Source organism: Trichoderma asperellum, chromosome 1 (assembly GCF_020647865.1).
Source record: "Trichoderma asperellum chromosome 1, complete sequence".
NCBI classification, from domain to species: Eukaryota; Fungi; Ascomycota; class Sordariomycetes; order Hypocreales; family Hypocreaceae; genus Trichoderma; species Trichoderma asperellum.
The window spans coordinates 4,600,034-4,616,219 of NC_089415.1; the positions used below are offsets into that span (position 1 = coordinate 4,600,034).

At 48.7% G+C, this 16,186-nt stretch overlaps 5 protein-coding genes across 5 annotated transcripts; 3 read left to right on the top strand and 2 right to left on the bottom strand.

The window, feature by feature from the left end:
• Positions 1–1,428: 1,428 nt before the first annotated feature.
• On the bottom strand, positions 1,429–3,740 carry TrAFT101_001419 (uncharacterized protein). Its single transcript, XM_024899734.2, has one exon. The coding sequence runs from the start codon at positions 3,349–3,351 to the stop codon at positions 1,549–1,551; it is 1,803 nt and encodes a 600-aa protein (XP_024762519.2). The 5' UTR covers positions 3,352–3,740; the 3' UTR covers positions 1,429–1,548.
• A 176-nt stretch (positions 3,741–3,916) lies between these two features.
• On the top strand, positions 3,917–6,287 carry TrAFT101_001420 (uncharacterized protein). Its single transcript, XM_066126320.1, has 8 exons — positions 3,917–4,245; positions 4,349–4,649; positions 4,706–5,023; positions 5,083–5,218; positions 5,282–5,290; positions 5,351–5,415; positions 5,465–5,572; positions 5,624–6,287. The coding sequence occupies exons 1-7, from the start codon at positions 4,166–4,168 to the stop codon at positions 5,525–5,527; spliced, it is 972 nt and encodes a 323-aa protein (XP_065982421.1). The 5' UTR covers positions 3,917–4,165; the 3' UTR covers positions 5,528–5,572; positions 5,624–6,287.
• Positions 6,288–6,407: 120 nt separating this feature from the next.
• TrAFT101_001421 (uncharacterized protein) lies at positions 6,408–12,171 on the top strand. The gene is made up of 6 exons (XM_024901780.2): positions 6,408–6,633; positions 6,710–6,776; positions 6,834–7,214; positions 7,267–7,355; positions 7,409–9,916; positions 9,980–12,171. Exons 1-6 carry the CDS (start codon positions 6,556–6,558, stop codon positions 12,011–12,013), a joined length of 5,157 nt encoding a protein of 1,718 aa, XP_024762521.2. The 5' UTR covers positions 6,408–6,555; the 3' UTR covers positions 12,014–12,171.
• A 349-nt stretch (positions 12,172–12,520) lies between these two features.
• Positions 12,521–13,818, top strand: TrAFT101_001422 (uncharacterized protein; the record flags this gene model as incomplete). Its single annotated transcript, XM_024899680.2, has 2 exons — positions 12,521–12,623; positions 12,692–13,818. 2 exons carry the CDS (start codon positions 12,521–12,523, stop codon positions 13,816–13,818), a joined length of 1,230 nt encoding a protein of 409 aa, XP_024762522.1.
• Positions 13,631–15,134, bottom strand: TrAFT101_001423 (uncharacterized protein). Its single transcript, XM_024899594.2, has 2 exons — positions 14,479–15,134; positions 13,631–14,355 (listed from the first exon to the last, which is right to left on the bottom strand). The coding sequence occupies exons 1-2, from the start codon at positions 14,747–14,749 to the stop codon at positions 14,012–14,014; spliced, it is 615 nt and encodes a 204-aa protein (XP_024762523.2). The 5' UTR covers positions 14,750–15,134; the 3' UTR covers positions 13,631–14,011.
• Between the last annotated feature and the right edge of the window lie 1,052 nt (positions 15,135–16,186).

The window sequence follows — 16,186 nt, forward strand, 5'->3', positions numbered from 1 at the left end:
GGTAGGAGACAATTTCATCTGATGATGAACGCAAGGATCAACAATATCCGCCAGGATGTGTTATTGCACAGGCGCAGTGGTTCTGATCGGCAGCTTTCTCGTTTCTCATCCCTTCTAATTACAAAGCAGCAGCATCAATATCCGTGCTTGCTTCGATGATAAGGGGAGGCAACCGGAACTACGGCGCAGATTATAATTGCGTTCAAGTATGCAGGGCAATGCTTGATCCTCACAAGGCAAGGGATAGAACAGATCGTCGGTCATCTACGTATCGATAAAGGCAAGGGAGTCGAGGATATCCAAGTTGTAGGCCACCATTCGTATTAGTGAAAACAAGAGCAAAAAGTCACCATGCCGGGATGCGCACAGATAAGATGGCACAACTAAGACTTGATTCATAGTAACAACAGCTTAGGTGGGACAAAACAGACAAACAGACTTCCAAGATTGCCAGCACAGCCAGCCAGACCAGGCTCGCTGTTTCACTGGCAAACTTTCAGCCCAGCACGAGGAGTATCCGCCTATCCGCCGCCTGTTAACCCCGGGGCATTTGTTCATTTTGGCCGTTTGATTGGAATAAGAGACATTTTTAACTTCAGTAGCATCGCAAGGGGAGTGTGATCCATTGCAGTCATGAGATGAGGACAGCAACAAAGCAAACAGCCTGCAAGAATGGCGCTTGTTGTCTTTGTTGGCCAGTCAACTTGTAGAATCGCCCAACCAGGGCTAATCTTCAACGTCATTTTCTTGTTCCTGGTCTGTTCGTGCGCGTGATTCGTCTCTTTATCCATGTCAATATAATTACGGCTCAATGCGGAGCCCGTTGACTTGCCATAACGGGATCGATCTATTGTAGCACGGCCCCTTAACTGGCCCGTTCGTATACGTGAACTTTTTTTTCCTTTTTTTTTTTCTCCTCTCGGTTTATTTGCTTTTTGAAACTTAGTCAAAAAGTTTGGAGTAGAATACTTTAATATATTAGTAACGCTTCAAAACAGATATACCATGTGCATGTGTATGTACTTATGTGCATATTCATGCCTCGCTCGAGGGCGCCATGTGGCCGCCAAGAGTCGTCTGAAGTCTCAGTCGGCCACGACTTAGCCTAGAGCTCATTTCAATTTCCAAATACTTAGCCTATAGGGAAAATGGAATACGGAGAGTAGGGCAATGGGGAAAGCAATGACTCGATAGCAGAGTGGAGGCCGCTACAGCGACTGATCCATCATTTTCACTTTCGCCACGCGCCGAAGTACCTGGTAGCTCAGGGTTTGACAGCTGTTCCGCTCCTAGGCGTGACGGAAGAGTGAAAATCAGAGCTGTCTCCAGTATGGAAGGTAGCTTATAGAACTACTCTATCCTGCCACAAGCTATGGGGAGATGATAGAGTCTCAGTTAGTGGCAATATGGAAATAGATGTTATTGGCATTGCATGACTAAGTTAGTCGTAATGTCGACCACGGTCAAATTATAGATTCAATTTCTCTTCAATATAGCTAATCGTATCGTCATAGTATTACCCTGCGTGATATACTCCGTCTAGAACACTTAGAGACGTAGATGAGGAGGCCATCCTTCTCTAGAACGATTCCCCATACTCAGTCTATAACGAAACCACCACTCTTGAACACCTAGTTTATGTTCGGAATTACCCTTAACGGCTTCCTGAATCTTATGCGTTCGGAAGACAACTTCTACCCCATGTCCATCCATACCGTCAAGCTGGCCCTGTGAAAATCGGCGCCACCACTCAAGGACGTCTACTCGTCCATAAGCTGTTGCTGTAAAAATTACTTCTTCCGCATCAAAGATGACATTCTCATCACCCTTCAACTTACGCCATGTTTCCAAGGCATGGACGTGCCCCCATTTGCTAGCGACCAAAGCTACGCCGCCTTCGTATCCAACACATATTCCGGAAGTATGCCACCATCGCAGCACATCCGCGTGACCATTTTTCGCAGCCCATAATAGCGATCTTCCTGAGTGTAAGGGAATGCTACAGTCTCGGGCTGCAGTATCGAGCCACCAATCAAGGACTGGGATATGACCATTGCTGCTCGCTTGTTCCAGTGAGACTTTGGTATACAGCAACGGCAACCCCGACTGCTTCCACCACTGCAAAACCTGCACATGACCATTCTTAGACGCACCATCTATGGCCTCTGTACTATACACATGTCGATTTTGAAAATGCTGGCTATTCTTCCAGTAATCTAGAACTTCGACCTGGGGGTAATATGCCGATGCTTTTGTTGGAAGGAAAGCGCCATCGAACGCCTTAAATAACCGGGGGTGATTGACTTCTAAGTAAGCAAGGACTTCGACAAGGGCGAATCGTATTATGAGTTTCACAGCCAGCACTGGCAAAATGTGGAAATCCGCCGGTGCTTCTGATAATTTCGCACAGATAACAGCCGTATTGCTTGAGAGGACCGTCCAGTTCAGCTCGTGCGAATAAACGAGTAAAGGGTTGCTTAAACTCTCGGCCCGTATGCTCCATTCTGTTGGCATTGGCAGATTGACTTTGATTCCCAGTGCACTGGCCAGCTCCCAATCCCCCGTAAATCTCAGTATTCTACTCCACAACTCGAATGGTAGCCCCGGCAGAGCCTGTGTATGTGTGTGGTCCTTTGGTATAGGAACCATTCTGGCAGTCCCTTCGACATCCCGACCAAGATTTAGCAAATCGGCTTGATTCTGGATAAGACTGAGTAGATGTCTAAATCCACTCCAGTTTGTGGTCTGCTGTGGATGTGCCGCATCTTCATAGTGCCATAATATGGGTTCCATAACATGGATACAGGGCCGTGTTCTCTGGAGTGCATCCAGCTGTTGTTGGACCAGTGGACTCAGCCACATGTTGTCATCCATTCCAGGGACCATAATAACCCCTTTCTCAGCCCTATTCCAGTTTCTCAAGAGGTCTTCAAGGAAGGTATCTGCTGCCCCGGCTAACATTTTATCAATGCTGTTCATATCAAGTGGCACGCACACCAAGAGATCAGCCCAGTCGACTAGATCACGGATGTTCAGTCCAGACTGCCTAAAAAGCGAGCCTTCTGAATCAATTTGTGCACCGCCTAAAGGTGAGTTTTGAATGGTAATGATCAGCTGATTCAGCCTCGGAGAAGGATCATCAACCACAGCTCTCATCTCTATGCGGCGATCCTTAGAAAGCCGCACCACGAGTGGTTGAGCCCACGAGGAGTGTCGTGTGCCCGTGGCAGCAACGAGCAGGCGCAGTTGGCGACTTTCTAGCGAAGTTTCGTCAAGAGAAAAACAGGCCATTGAGTCAGAATAGCTGGGTCGCCGCGGCCGATGAGATGGAGATTGCCTGACGGAAGACATGGCAGTTTGTAGTACAGAATATTCCGTACCAAAGGTAGAGGTAATTTCAATGGCGCTGTGGTCGGCACTCACGGAATGATTGGTAGCTTGCAGCAGTGCTCATATACTACTGCCTGAAGCATCAACAATCAATTCTGAGGCCGGCGAATTGCCTTGTCATCCGCCTTCTGGCAGATCCAATCCAGTGCCGCCCTGGCGGATGTATTATATCATGACATGCTCCACAAGCACAGCTTGCATCCAATAGAGCTCAAAGAATTGCTGCTGTATAGGAAATGACAGGATAGGCAAACATACAGGGCTCGCATATACAATGGCCAGAGAGACACGGGCATAGCTCTGACACTTCGCGGATACCCGATTCATGGGCTTGATGAGCCGTGCGGCTAACTCCAAGATGCGTCGAGCTCATGTACTCGGTGGCGATTGCTTCTCCGCAGTCACTATGAACGACCTCCCGAGATACTCCGTACAGTGCAAGAGATACGCGCAAAGCGGCTGTCACATGACTGCCCCGAGCGTCGCTCTTGTGCTTGTACTCCATACTGGCGTCTAATAAGTTTGCGCCGCAAACTTTCGTCACGGCGGCGATCGTCGGAACAGAAAAAAAAAGTCATTTTAGACTCTTCTCTAACTTCAGTTGCTATCAGCAGCAAACTACATAGTCCGCCATTTTGCTCTTTTCATCCATCAGAGATTCTGCTTTGCTTCTTCCTTCATCCTTATCACTTACCATAGGACTTATCCGCCCCCACTAAATTTTTTTCTCTACTTTTTTCTCCCTGCAGAGAGAACTTCTGCTCCTTCACTAACGATGTTGGACCAAATGGCGAATGAAATCAAGCTCATATCTGGGAGCTCCCACCCAGAGCTCAGTGCTCTGGTCGCTAACCGGTATGTCTAGTAAGGTGGCTGTTGAATGAAAAAGAAAAAGAAAAGGAGACATGGGATAGATGAGTCAGTGATCAACAAGGACCAAACTGATTTTTTGCGGCAGACTTGGCATCAGCATCGCCAATACTATGAGCCTCAACTACTCCAACCAAGAGACTAGTGTGTCGATTGGCGAGTCTGTTAGAGATGAAGATGTCTTTATTCTTCAGTCGACAGCGCCTGGCGATGTCAATGATGGCCTGATGGAACTGCTCATCATGATCCACGCCTGCCGCACTGCCTCGGCTCGTCGTATCACGGCTGTGATCCCCAACTTCCCCTACGCACGCCAGGACAAGAAAGACAAGTCCCGTGCCCCCATCAGCGCTAGGCTGATAGCAAACATGCTGCAAGTTTCTGGATGCGTGCGTCAAACCCATGCCCCTCCTTTGATTCTAATGGAGAATCTAACATGCTTTAGAACCATGTCATAACTATGGACCTGCATGCCTCACAGATCCAGGGCTTCTTCAATGTTCCCGTAGATAACTTGTATGCCGAGCCATCAGTCTTGCGATGGATTCGTGAGAACCTGGACGCCGAAAGCTGCGTCATCGTCTCTCCTGATGCCGGCGGTGCTAAGCGTGCCACTTCAATTGCTGATCGTCTCAACACTGGCTTTGCTCTGATCCACAAGGAGCGCCCAAGGCCCAATGTCGTTGGCCGAATGGTGCTCGTCGGTGATGTTCAGGACAAGGTTGCCATCCTTGTGGATGATATGGCGGACACTTGTGGAACAGTATGTAATTGTCCGGCTTTTGATATTCCATGGCCATGCAGCTAACAGTATTCCCATAGCTTGCAAAGGCGGCGGAGACCCTTAACCAGCACGGTGCTCGTCAAGTATTTGCCATTGTTACTCACGGTATCCTCAGTGGTAAGGCCATTGAGACTATTAACAACTCCTGTTTATCTGGCCTTGTTGTTACCAACAGTAAGTGATCTCCATTAAAATCAAACACTCTTTTCAACAACGAATCACTAACGTATTCTCTAGCTGTTCCTCGTATGTCACATGAAATTGCCTGCCTTGTAAATGTCTGTAATCTAACTAGGTGTAATGCAGTTGGCGATAAAACAGAGCGATGCCCTAAGCTCAAGGTCATCGACGTGGCTGGCACACTGGCCGAGGTATGACCATGTCTACGCACTTGTCTTCTTCAAAGTTAACCTCTCTTAGGCTATTCGACGAACCCACAATGGCGAATCGGTATCATATCTTTTTACGAATGTTCCTGTTTAATGCAAAACTTCTCTACAATGTTGTTTTAATTGGTTCATGACTTTGGTATGCCATCACTCCCTCCTTGTCAGAAAGCTGTGCTAACGCCTGTTCAAGGCTGCGTATTTTTGGTTAGGCTTTGGTTAGATACTGGGCCAGCCAATACTTGGGATCACTGGGTGTGACGAAATCCTTTTTTTAAATTTTTTTTTCCCAATTATTGAGAATAGCATAGAATGCTTTCCCTTAAAAACATAGTTACCGGCAACTCAGATCATAGATCATGTGCGGCCCCTTGCTATTATTTGAAGTGCTTTGATCAGTACCTCAATCTTGGCAGATGATATCCTCCCCAAGCTAGAGTGTGCAATACTAGTAGGCATGCTTGGGCGCACTGCGTTATAGCAAGCGCCACAGTAGATTCTCCGCTGGAGAGTGCACGCAGCTGAAAGACGGAAAGAAACGGAAACATGTTGCATGCGGGTATGATAGGATGATTTATGGCTACATAGAACGAGGCGTATTTGGTACAAACAGGGCATCGCAATACCCGAAAGTTCATCATAGAAACAAATAATTTGAGCGTCATAGGCGAGGTAAGCCTTGGTTTTAATTCATGTCATGTCGAGATGTCGAGTACGCAATCTTGAGATAGACCTTGTATTTTGAATCATGAATGACATCTTGAGGGATAATGTTAGCCAGCATAGATCTATAGGCACCTGGTATAGATCACTTATCTACCTCTTCGAGTCGTGGAGAAGAGTTATAAAAAGCCCGGCTAGAAGTCTCAATGCTTTGCGACTAGTACCAAAGTGGATGAGTGGAAAGGCGGTGAGTTAATTCTGCCGGCTATGATGTACCCAAGCATACCACCTACACGACACCGTTGCGCTGTCCTTGATTATTGTATGAAACATAATTAGAGCTCGTGAGGAGCATGATCCCGTGGCATCCACCCATTTTTACGACCTGGAGCTGCATGAAGGCGATATAAACGTTGCACTTACATTGAATGCTCATGGGCGGACTATTCGGCCTTATCCAAGATGACGACGCAGCTTCTGGCCACGGAGCTAGCTAATCTCATTCAGGAGAGCAAGCGGAAACACAGTGACCTTCGACAAGTATGCACTTTTTCTCTTATGGCTTCAGCTTTGGAAGCTTATGGCCGCTCATTGGCTCACCTATTTCTTCTTTTAGGCAGCTGAAAGATCCCTAGAAGAGCTGAAAGGCCTCGGTAATGTGTCTGAGGCCACAGCTCCTGAGCGTATGTGCTAGTGGATCCCTCTAATTGAAGCAATACTGTATTGACTTGGCCTCTCAGTACTCTCCCAAAAGCCCAGCTTTGTGAATCCCTTCATAATTGCATGTGGAACCAAGAATGCAAAGTTTACGGGCATCGCAATAGTTTGTCTGCAGCGACTCATCGTTGCGAAAGCGCTGCCCAGAGCGAAACTCAACCAGGTCTTGGAGGCGTTGATGCAGGCATCATCAGCAGGGCTTGACGTGCAGTTAAAGATATTGCAAGCGCTGCCCTCGCTGCTGCAGAACTACTCCTCAGATTTGAATGGCGACCTTCTTGTGACTGCTTTGAATATATGTTTCATCTTACAAAGTAGTAAGAACGCCATTGTGAATAATACCTCAGCTGCTACCCTCCAACAACTGGTTGTTTCAGTCTTTGATAAAGTGGTCGCCGAAGATAGTGAGTTTCCTTAATCTGCTATTAATATGCCCATCTGTCCTAACTAAACCAGAAAGCGGAAATGATGCCCCTTTTGCGGGAGAAGCGCCATCCGGGGATGGTAAAGTTGAGCTTCGCGCAGCCGCGTTGGATGCCTATCGTGTTAGCAACCAATCTATTCCAGTAGGCACTTGGATGCAGGCTAACAGTGCTAGATTTTCAATGACCTATGCCTCTTGACCGAGAATCAACGGTCCGAATTTTTACGTTTCTCAGGCTTGCAGCAAACATTTGGGCTAGAGTTAATCGAGTCAGTTATCACAAATCATGCAGCTGTCTTCACGAGCCATGCTGAGCAAACTCATATTCTCCGCGAGCGCGTTATGCCTCTCCTGATGAGTGCACTTAAAGGGAGACCATCGTTCGCCACAACTGTGAGACTCGTTCGCATTCTCTATACACTGTTGCGTCGCCATATTAGCGTCCTGCCTTCAGAGTGTGGTGATGCGCTCTTGCTGCTTACAACCCTCTTGGACCAAGATACCGCTGTCTGGAAGCGAGCTTTGTGCATGGAAGTCTTCCGCGGCATATTTGCTGAACATTCTCTTGTTCGTCGCATATTCGCGATGTATGACGCAAAGGAGGGCGAGAAGGACATTATCAAAACGCTTACCGCGACCTTTGTTCGACTCAGCACTGAGAAGCCAGCAGTAATTGGTCTAGGGCATCAATCCACGATGCCAGTTTCCGATCCTTCTGGCAGCTCTGGCCTATCTGCAGATCCAGCCTTGATCGAAGCGACTAGTGTCACTGGGATAATCAGTGGCTCTGTTGGATCGGAGAGTTCCAACGTTGGTATTAGCATACAATGGAGCTCTGTTCGCGTTCCTTGTATCGACCAGCTGGATAAAACCGAAGCTCCTGCTATTCCCGAGTCGTACATTTACAGCTTGATACTGGCATGTATTTCATCGCTGTCGGATGGGCTTGCCAAGTTTATCCTACCTCTTACAGTTCCTAATGAGAATCGAGCTCGACGAAAAGCATCAAGGCAAGATATGGGACGTAGCTCACCTGCCCCATCTCATCTAGAAGCAGAAGCCCCGCCTCGCGGAGGATCGCGGGAACGATCGGCTTCATTTAAGAGAAATCCCGTGCCGCTTAATCCTCTAGAGCTGGAAGACCACCCTGCCTACCCAGAGGTTAAAGTTTGTTCGGAGATCGTCAATGAGTGCTGGCCGGCTATCCTGGCAACGTGCTCGACTTTTTTATATGCCGCCTTGGATTCAGAGTATTACCATGGCTTGGTTCGTGCATTTCAGCGATTCGCCCATGTCGCAGGCCTGTTGCAGCTCACAACGCCGCGAGATGCATTTTTATCTACACTAGGAAAAGCCGCTGTGCCTCCAAATATTCTGAGTGCGTGCGTCAATGCTGGCCAGTCACGATCTGTAGCCACCACGCCAACGGAAACTCAGAACAGCGTTTTTGGCAATGCCCGTGGCCTTCTAAGCGTCGAAAGCTTAACACAGGTGTCAAGTCCTACTGAAAGGCAGCGACAAGGGTCCATGGATGCATCAATTACTCTAAATACTCGTAACCTCCTCTGTTTACGAGCTCTCCTCAACCTCGGCATTGCACTTGGTCCGACGCTTGGGCTCGCCTGGGGTATTATACTGGAGACGTTACAGCAGGCGGACTTTGTGCTCTACGTTACCGGAAAAGCTCCAGGGAGAACTCAATCTCTTAGCCGCGGGGGACAGGATTACCAAAATGAAACAGAAGGCAGTTCGCTCATGGCAAACTTTAGCACCGAGGTTCGGTCAGTTGAAACGGCTGCATCCAGGCTGATTGAAAGTAGTGTTGACTTTCCCAACGAATCTTTTATCGAGGTGGTCCATGCCATCTGTGGCTTACTACCAGGCGAAGGCCAAACAAACTCAAGCACGCCAAACAAAGAACAGCCACAGCAGGGTCAGCAAGGCCAGCAGGGAAAAGTATCATCTGCACAACATCGGAGGGTGCTCAGCTTCTCTGGCCAATCCTCGACAACGTCTAATCAAGAACTTCAATTTGCACTAGCCAAGCTGGGGGAGATTGCTATGATTAATTTGGAACGGCTGTTGGCATATGATCCGAAAGAATCAGGCTGGGATCCTCTGATGGACAGGTTGATTCAGACGTTAGATTCGAGCGCTATTAGTCCACCAGTGAGAACGAGAGCATCAGAGATCCTTGCAAAACTGGCGCTCGAAGCAGCTACTGCTTCGGGCACACAATCCCCTGAAGTTCGGGGGGCGATTCAACTTAGATTGCTGGGGGCACTTCACGATTCATTGAAATCTTTACAGAAAGGCGGCCGAGATATCTCTGTTGCAAATGCGGCAACTGATATTGAGATTCATAGGATTATTTTGGATGGCTTACGAAGTATTATTGAGGATTGTGGGCAAGTTCTAGTCAGCGGGTGGGACCTCACGTTTGATATTATTGGAAGCGTTTTCGTAACGAGAGAAGCGAATCTGGACGAGGACCATGAACTAATTATCACTGCTCGGAGCCTCGGCACACGATCTTCCAAACTTGTGCGGTCTTCTTTTAGCTCACTTCAGCTTATTTGCTCAGATTTTCTCCCATCATTGCCCAACTCATGTTTCTTAATTCTGGTCGACACGCTCTACAAATTCAGTTCACAAAATGACGATTTGAACATTGCATTAACGGTGAGGCTCGACCTAATTCCGGATAAGTTGGAACAATTATGTCGCTAATGGGATTTTACTTAGACCGTGACCTTTTTCTGGGCCCTTTCTGATTTCCTCTCTGGCAAAGACAAGTCACTCGATATCACGATTGACCTATTTCAAGATGCCGATGTAGACACGCTAGAACGCTTAGCAGCAGACTACGGCGGCCGAGGATCTGGTGCCGCGTTATGGATGTTATTGCTTTTGAGACTCACAGCCGTCGCGTCAGACGACAGGGTTGAGCTTCGCAATACCGCAATCCAAACTCTGCTCCGAATCTTTGACGCATATGGCGAGAGACTCAGTCCTGAAGCTTGGTCAATATGCATCAAGTCAGTTGTGTTTAAACTGCTAGCCTCGCTTGAAGAAGAGCTACGGAGGACTGAGGATGAAGAAGTTGAAAAAGCCGATAGGCCAGAGTGGCATGACACCGCGGTGGTTGTGCTAAATGGCATATCAACGTTGCTTGGAAACAATCTTGAGGTATTGACAGCACACTCATCGTTCAATAAACTTTGGAATGAGTTGCTAGAACACTTGGCTACGCTGCTCGACTTTCAGGTCCTCGATATCAACACCGCAACGTTCAAAACGCTGGGGCATGTGCTTTCTCAGTCGGGTGATGAGGACAAGCCTGTTTTCAATGAGACAACAGTCACATTCGCTTGGAATCTGTGGTCCCGTGGTATCCCAATCACTAAATCGCCCGATGGGAAGATTCAAGACAACCAAAATTGCCTGACTGCATATGTGGCGGCTCTCCGAGAAGTTTACAGGCTTATCAAGTCTGATCTAACTGTGGAGAGAGTTCAACGAATCCTTGCTTTACTGCGAAAAACCGTTGAAGAAGCTTCTGTGGGAAGCTATGCCACAGATATCGATAACCTGACGCAGCTTCAGGCACAAATATTAGATGCAGTGAAAATGATTCGGACTGATATCGACGGCGTGCCATCGGCCCTGATCGTGCAAGTTGCCGAATTTGTAACCTTGGCCTATGATCAGGACTACAATTCTCGACCTTTGTCAAAGAGAACATATGTTGCCATGTCGAAAGCCAGTATGCAAATGCTGGAGAATCTCATTGTAAGCCATTCATCGGATGCAGATATTTATAAGAGCGGATCGGTCGTCACGGCCTTATCCGCCATCTACAGGCCAATTTCTCTCAAGTACCAGTTTCCCATCACCACGAGATCCATTCAGCCCTGGAAATTGGCTACGTCTACTGCTTTAGTAGTCATACAAGCAACACTGTCAAAGCTCGATGATCTCGACATACCCACAGCCACAGTCCAAGATATCTGGCAGTGGATCGTTGAGATTGCAGATGGCATTCTCAGTGCTGATTGTAGCAATACACCACCCGGGACGAACATTGAAGATGATGAAGCAGCAGACATTGGCTCTTTTCACAAGATGGCGGAGCTAATCATCCCCCTGATAGGGTCAGAAAAGGTGAAAAAAGAAACTCGCCGCGCTTACACTAAAAGCCTGTTCAAAACGTCAATCATCCATGAACCGCCGTCAGCCGACAAGCTCGCCCTTGAAGATGAGGAATCTGGTCTGTCTATGCTATATACACCACGGACCGGGCGTACAATATCCGATCCACCGACACTGCGCACCAAGATGGCCTATGTTGCGTTTGAAGAACTCTTCTTTCTCATCTCGGTAGACGAACCGGCTGCTCACAAGTCATCTGCTGCTAAGTCTATGGCAGACTACACTGCTTGCAGAACCCGCATTGCTTGCTCCGCAGCGCCATATTTGGTCCTGCGATGCGCATTGACTCTCCGTGCCTATGTATCCGACCAGCCCCTCCGAGGCAAGATGCCGCAACCTCTTAGCCAGAGGAAAGAATTGGTATGGACTTTGCAAAAAGTTGTTGATTTGGAAAGTCAGAGCGAGGCAATTTCACCTCTCGAAGGGGCAAAAAGTGAAAGCAGAAAGCATCTATTGAGGTTATATGCCTTGATTGTGAGGGCGTTGGGAGTTCAAGGTGATGAGAAGGTTTTATCGCTTCTGCGGCAGGCTCTGGAGATTGTTGGTGGCGAATTTGGAGCTGTATAAGAACAAGAGGTTGTTTTATTGATTTTCAGCGCGTTTTAACATAGATAAGAACTCCGCAAGTAATAGAAGATGTATGGCGAGTTGGTTTTAATACTCGTAAACATTTAACATGAATCGATGTCTAGATCTATGCGTCGATGTACCTAGTTACCCTTCTGCAGCAAGTGAGTCCTGGGCAATAGAATACAAGTATTTCCAGGAGCTGAATGTCTGTTCAAGAACAAAATCTCTGCAATCGATCATCGTGCCGTGATTCCACGTCGTCATCTAGGGTAGTGCCATGGTGTCTAACCACCATTGTAAATCGCTTTCTGATATTAGTAGGCATGGCCCCACTACGCCACAAAGGTACATCGTACCTGGACCTAGAGCCACCAAAAATGACATCGCGGGGCAGAAAAAGTTGCACATGAAATATTCAGATTTCTTTCCGTCCCACCATATTCGCCAGCATTACAACTTGTCCTATAATTCAACCAGAAAATACAAGACAAGGAATTATTTGTAATGGGTAAATCCTCCAAAGATAAGCGTGACGCTTACTACCGGCTCGCCAAAGAGCAAGGTTGGCGAGCAAGAAGCGCATTCAAGCTTCTTCAGCTTGATGAAGGTATCTAATCCCCCCTCGATCTCAACCCTATGACCTATTACTAAATAACTTTTTTTTTTGTCGCGCAGAGTTTGATCTCTTCTCCAACGTCTCTCGCGTCGTCGATCTTTGCGCCGCTCCTGGCTCTTGGTCCCAGGTGCTTTCTCGAGTGCTCATCAAAGGCGAGAAATTCGGCCGCTCAGCATGGCAGGATCGCGATGCCAAAGTGCGCCAGCAAATGCTTGGTGTCTTCCCTGAAGCTTTCACGCCTGAGCAGAAGGAATCAATAGAAAATACCATCTCATTGTCTGGCGATGATGCGGCGCAACACAATGAAGTTGAAGCAACAACGGTAGCAGCTAACCGCGACGTCAAAATCGTCTCCATCGATCTCCAGCCCATCTCTCCCCTCGCTGGCATCACTACTCTACGAGCAGATATCACACACCCTGCCACCGTGCCTCTCCTCCTCTCTGCCCTCGACCCATCGTACGATCCTGCCGCTGTGGCAGGCACCCAAGCCCAGCATCCTGTCGATCTCGTTCTCAGCGATGGCGCCCCCGACGTTACCGGCCTGCACGACCTTGATATATACGTTCAATCGCAGCTTCTCTTCGCAGCCCTCAACCTCGCACTTTGCGTGCTGAAACCAGGCGGCAAATTTGTCGCGAAGATCTTCCGGGGTCGAAACGTGGACATTCTGTATGCGCAGCTCAAAATCTTTTTCGAAAAAGTCATAGTGGCGAAACCGAGAAGTAGCAGGGCTAGCAGTGTGGAGGCATTCATCGTTTGCTTGAATTTCCGGCCGCCAGCGGGCTTCCACGCCAGTTTAGAGGAACCGCTTGGAGTAGGGCAGCGCCTGGATATGCTGGTTCGAGAGAGGGAGATGCAGCTACCTATTGTTGCCGAAGCAGCCATGCAATCAGAAAGGGGGACCTGGGACTGCAGCGCCGTATCGACGCCGGCGACATCACATGAGAGCGGAATCACGGAAGTGGAAGTATATGATGAGACAGAAGGGAACAATATGGGAAATGGCGCACGGTGGATTGCACCTTTTATTGCTTGCGGCGATCTATCGGCCTTTGACTCCGACGCTTCCTATCAGCTGCCCGAGGACTATGTCTCTCTAGATCCTGTCCAGCCTCCTATCGCTCCGCCATATAAGAGGGCCCTCGAAATCCGGGCTGGGCTATCCAAGCCCACCAAAGTGTAGAGACACATGGGAAGATATAAATGAAGAAAAAAGAAGAGAAAAAAAGTAATATCCAAAAAAGCCCAATGTGCAAAAGCTAACCGTGCCTCGCCGCTATATATCGATCGAGACTATGCAATGCTGAAAAAGAAAACACGAGATACTAGATGGTAACGGAAAATAAAAGGACAAGGCAGGGTAAGAACCGCCAGTTTCATTTGTGATCCTCTGGGATGTCTTTTACGCCACCACCCGGCATCTCCAGCAGCACCAAGCCCGCAGATGGACCTTGGTCCCAGTCAAGGGCTCCCAGCTCGCGTTGGTACATCTTTGCGGCAGACTTGTCGTGAGTCATGAGGACGAGGCCTCTCAGGTTTGGCCACTCTTCGACAAGTTCTTTGAGACCTTGCATCATCCAGCTGGCGAGCCCGCGGCGCTGGAACTCTTCAAGGATGAAGACGTCGGTGAGATAGGCGAATGTGACGTAGTCGGTTACGACGCGAGCAAGGCCGACGAGTTTTACGTCGGATCCGTGTGGCCGCCGAGGCGCTCCGCTTTCTATTGGCAGCAAAGAAAAGAAAAGAGTCAGTTTGGAGTAATTACCAATTGGTGACTTGAATTTACAGGAACGACAAGAAGAAGGGAAAAAAAGAGAGGGAGGGAGGGAAAGAAACGACGTACTCTGCATTTGTTTCTCTGATTCGGGAACGTGGTATATGCTCATTGTCATGCAATTGGATATCATCTTTCGCATCTGGCCCTCTGGCAGCGGATCGTTCCACCACATGAGGTCAGACTCGAAGACGGCATTGATGGCGTGAGGATCGAGATATGCCTTATCGTTGGTGAGGAAGAAGTTGTCTCGGTACCAGTACCGTGGCTTGCCTTCGGGATTCGCAGCGACAGCGTTCTTGGAGCTCTTTGAGCCCATTGTGGAAACGAGAGAGCCCATTGTGGTGTTCTGTAGCTCTCGACGGTATACTGATGGGCTGGAAGTCTTTGTTTGCCTTTTGTCCTTTGTCCTTTTATCTTTTTGATTTCCGGAGTACAGTTGGTATTCAATCTAACATGGAGAAGGAGATGGAAGGAGATAACAAGGGCGGTGGCAGCACGGTATAAGTTACTTTGCGCAGACGAAGCAGGCCCTGTCTACGGAGTACCGTCTTCCACAAACAAGCCCCCCCAGCGCCTGCATTCCCCATGTTTCCCGGCTTCCACCCTGCTTCCTTTTCGATCCCCGGCCTCCCATCAATGACCAAGTTTAGAAACACGAGACTCCATAGTCCATGCACACTACAGCTAATACATATCGTGCGAAGCACTCGAGCCAATCCTGTTGCGTAGCTAGCCGGTTAGTTGCGGCCCCCTAGCGCGCCATCTGGAACCTTGCGGTTGTGCTGAGCGCCAGCTCGAGGTCAGGTGCACAGCGCCGGAGACGTCGTGGTTCGGACGACGTGCTACATTCAAAGTGGTACAGTACAGAAGACTAGTATAAGTAAGGGCCCTTTGTGCATGTTTGCATGGGCCTTACTGGCTGGCGATCTGCCCCTTGATGCTCAGGTCGAAAGCAAACTACTACAAACAGCAATACGGCGGAGAAGCGGGTCGTGCGGATTCAGATGAGGAAGGTCGCGGTGCTATCTACTCCCTTTAGAAAATATGCATAAGTATTACAGCGAGTGAAAGCTTGCTTGTTTTTTTTTTTTTTTTTATCTTGATACGGGGATTGTGTGAAATGATTGAGTCTCTTGTTATCAAGCAATGAAGTAATTCGGTTGCAGGACACCGCCCCCGTGATGAGCAAGCAGCCTGCCTATTGGCGAGGCCCGGCACTTGGCCTCTCCCACAACAAGGGCCCAGTCAGATCGCGAATCTCAAGCCAAAGCATGACCTCCAATAAAGCCCGAGCCCTTTCCTGCAAAGGGCAAACTGTTAGGCAATCATTACATACTCGTGGTGTGCAGCCCCGGCATCATACTTGCTTGACAAGCTCGAGTTGAAGATCTTTGAAGGGCGGATGACGCCGGCTTGGACCAAAAGCGTGTGGGGTTCACACCGCGTTACCGAGCCGGTCTGACGGCATGGGGGAGTGGAGCCCGCCCGCACTGAATAGATACCGGAAACAGAGATTAACGGTAGAAAATGAGACGAGGCGCGTGGCTGGACGCTTCCGCTAGGGTTGCACGATGCAACGGCCTGTTTATGAATCCTGCTGCTGGGGCTGGATGGCCCAAGTCCGGGGCCCTGACAGGCCGGGAGTTTGATAAGATGCTGCTATCTGGGCGTTTGCTTGCAGGCAAAACTGTGCTTTTGCTTCCTCCTTTGCAAGGGCATCTTGGCAGACTGTCCTCCCTGCGTTGCTCAGGATCGGTGAGCTGTCCAGCAGTAT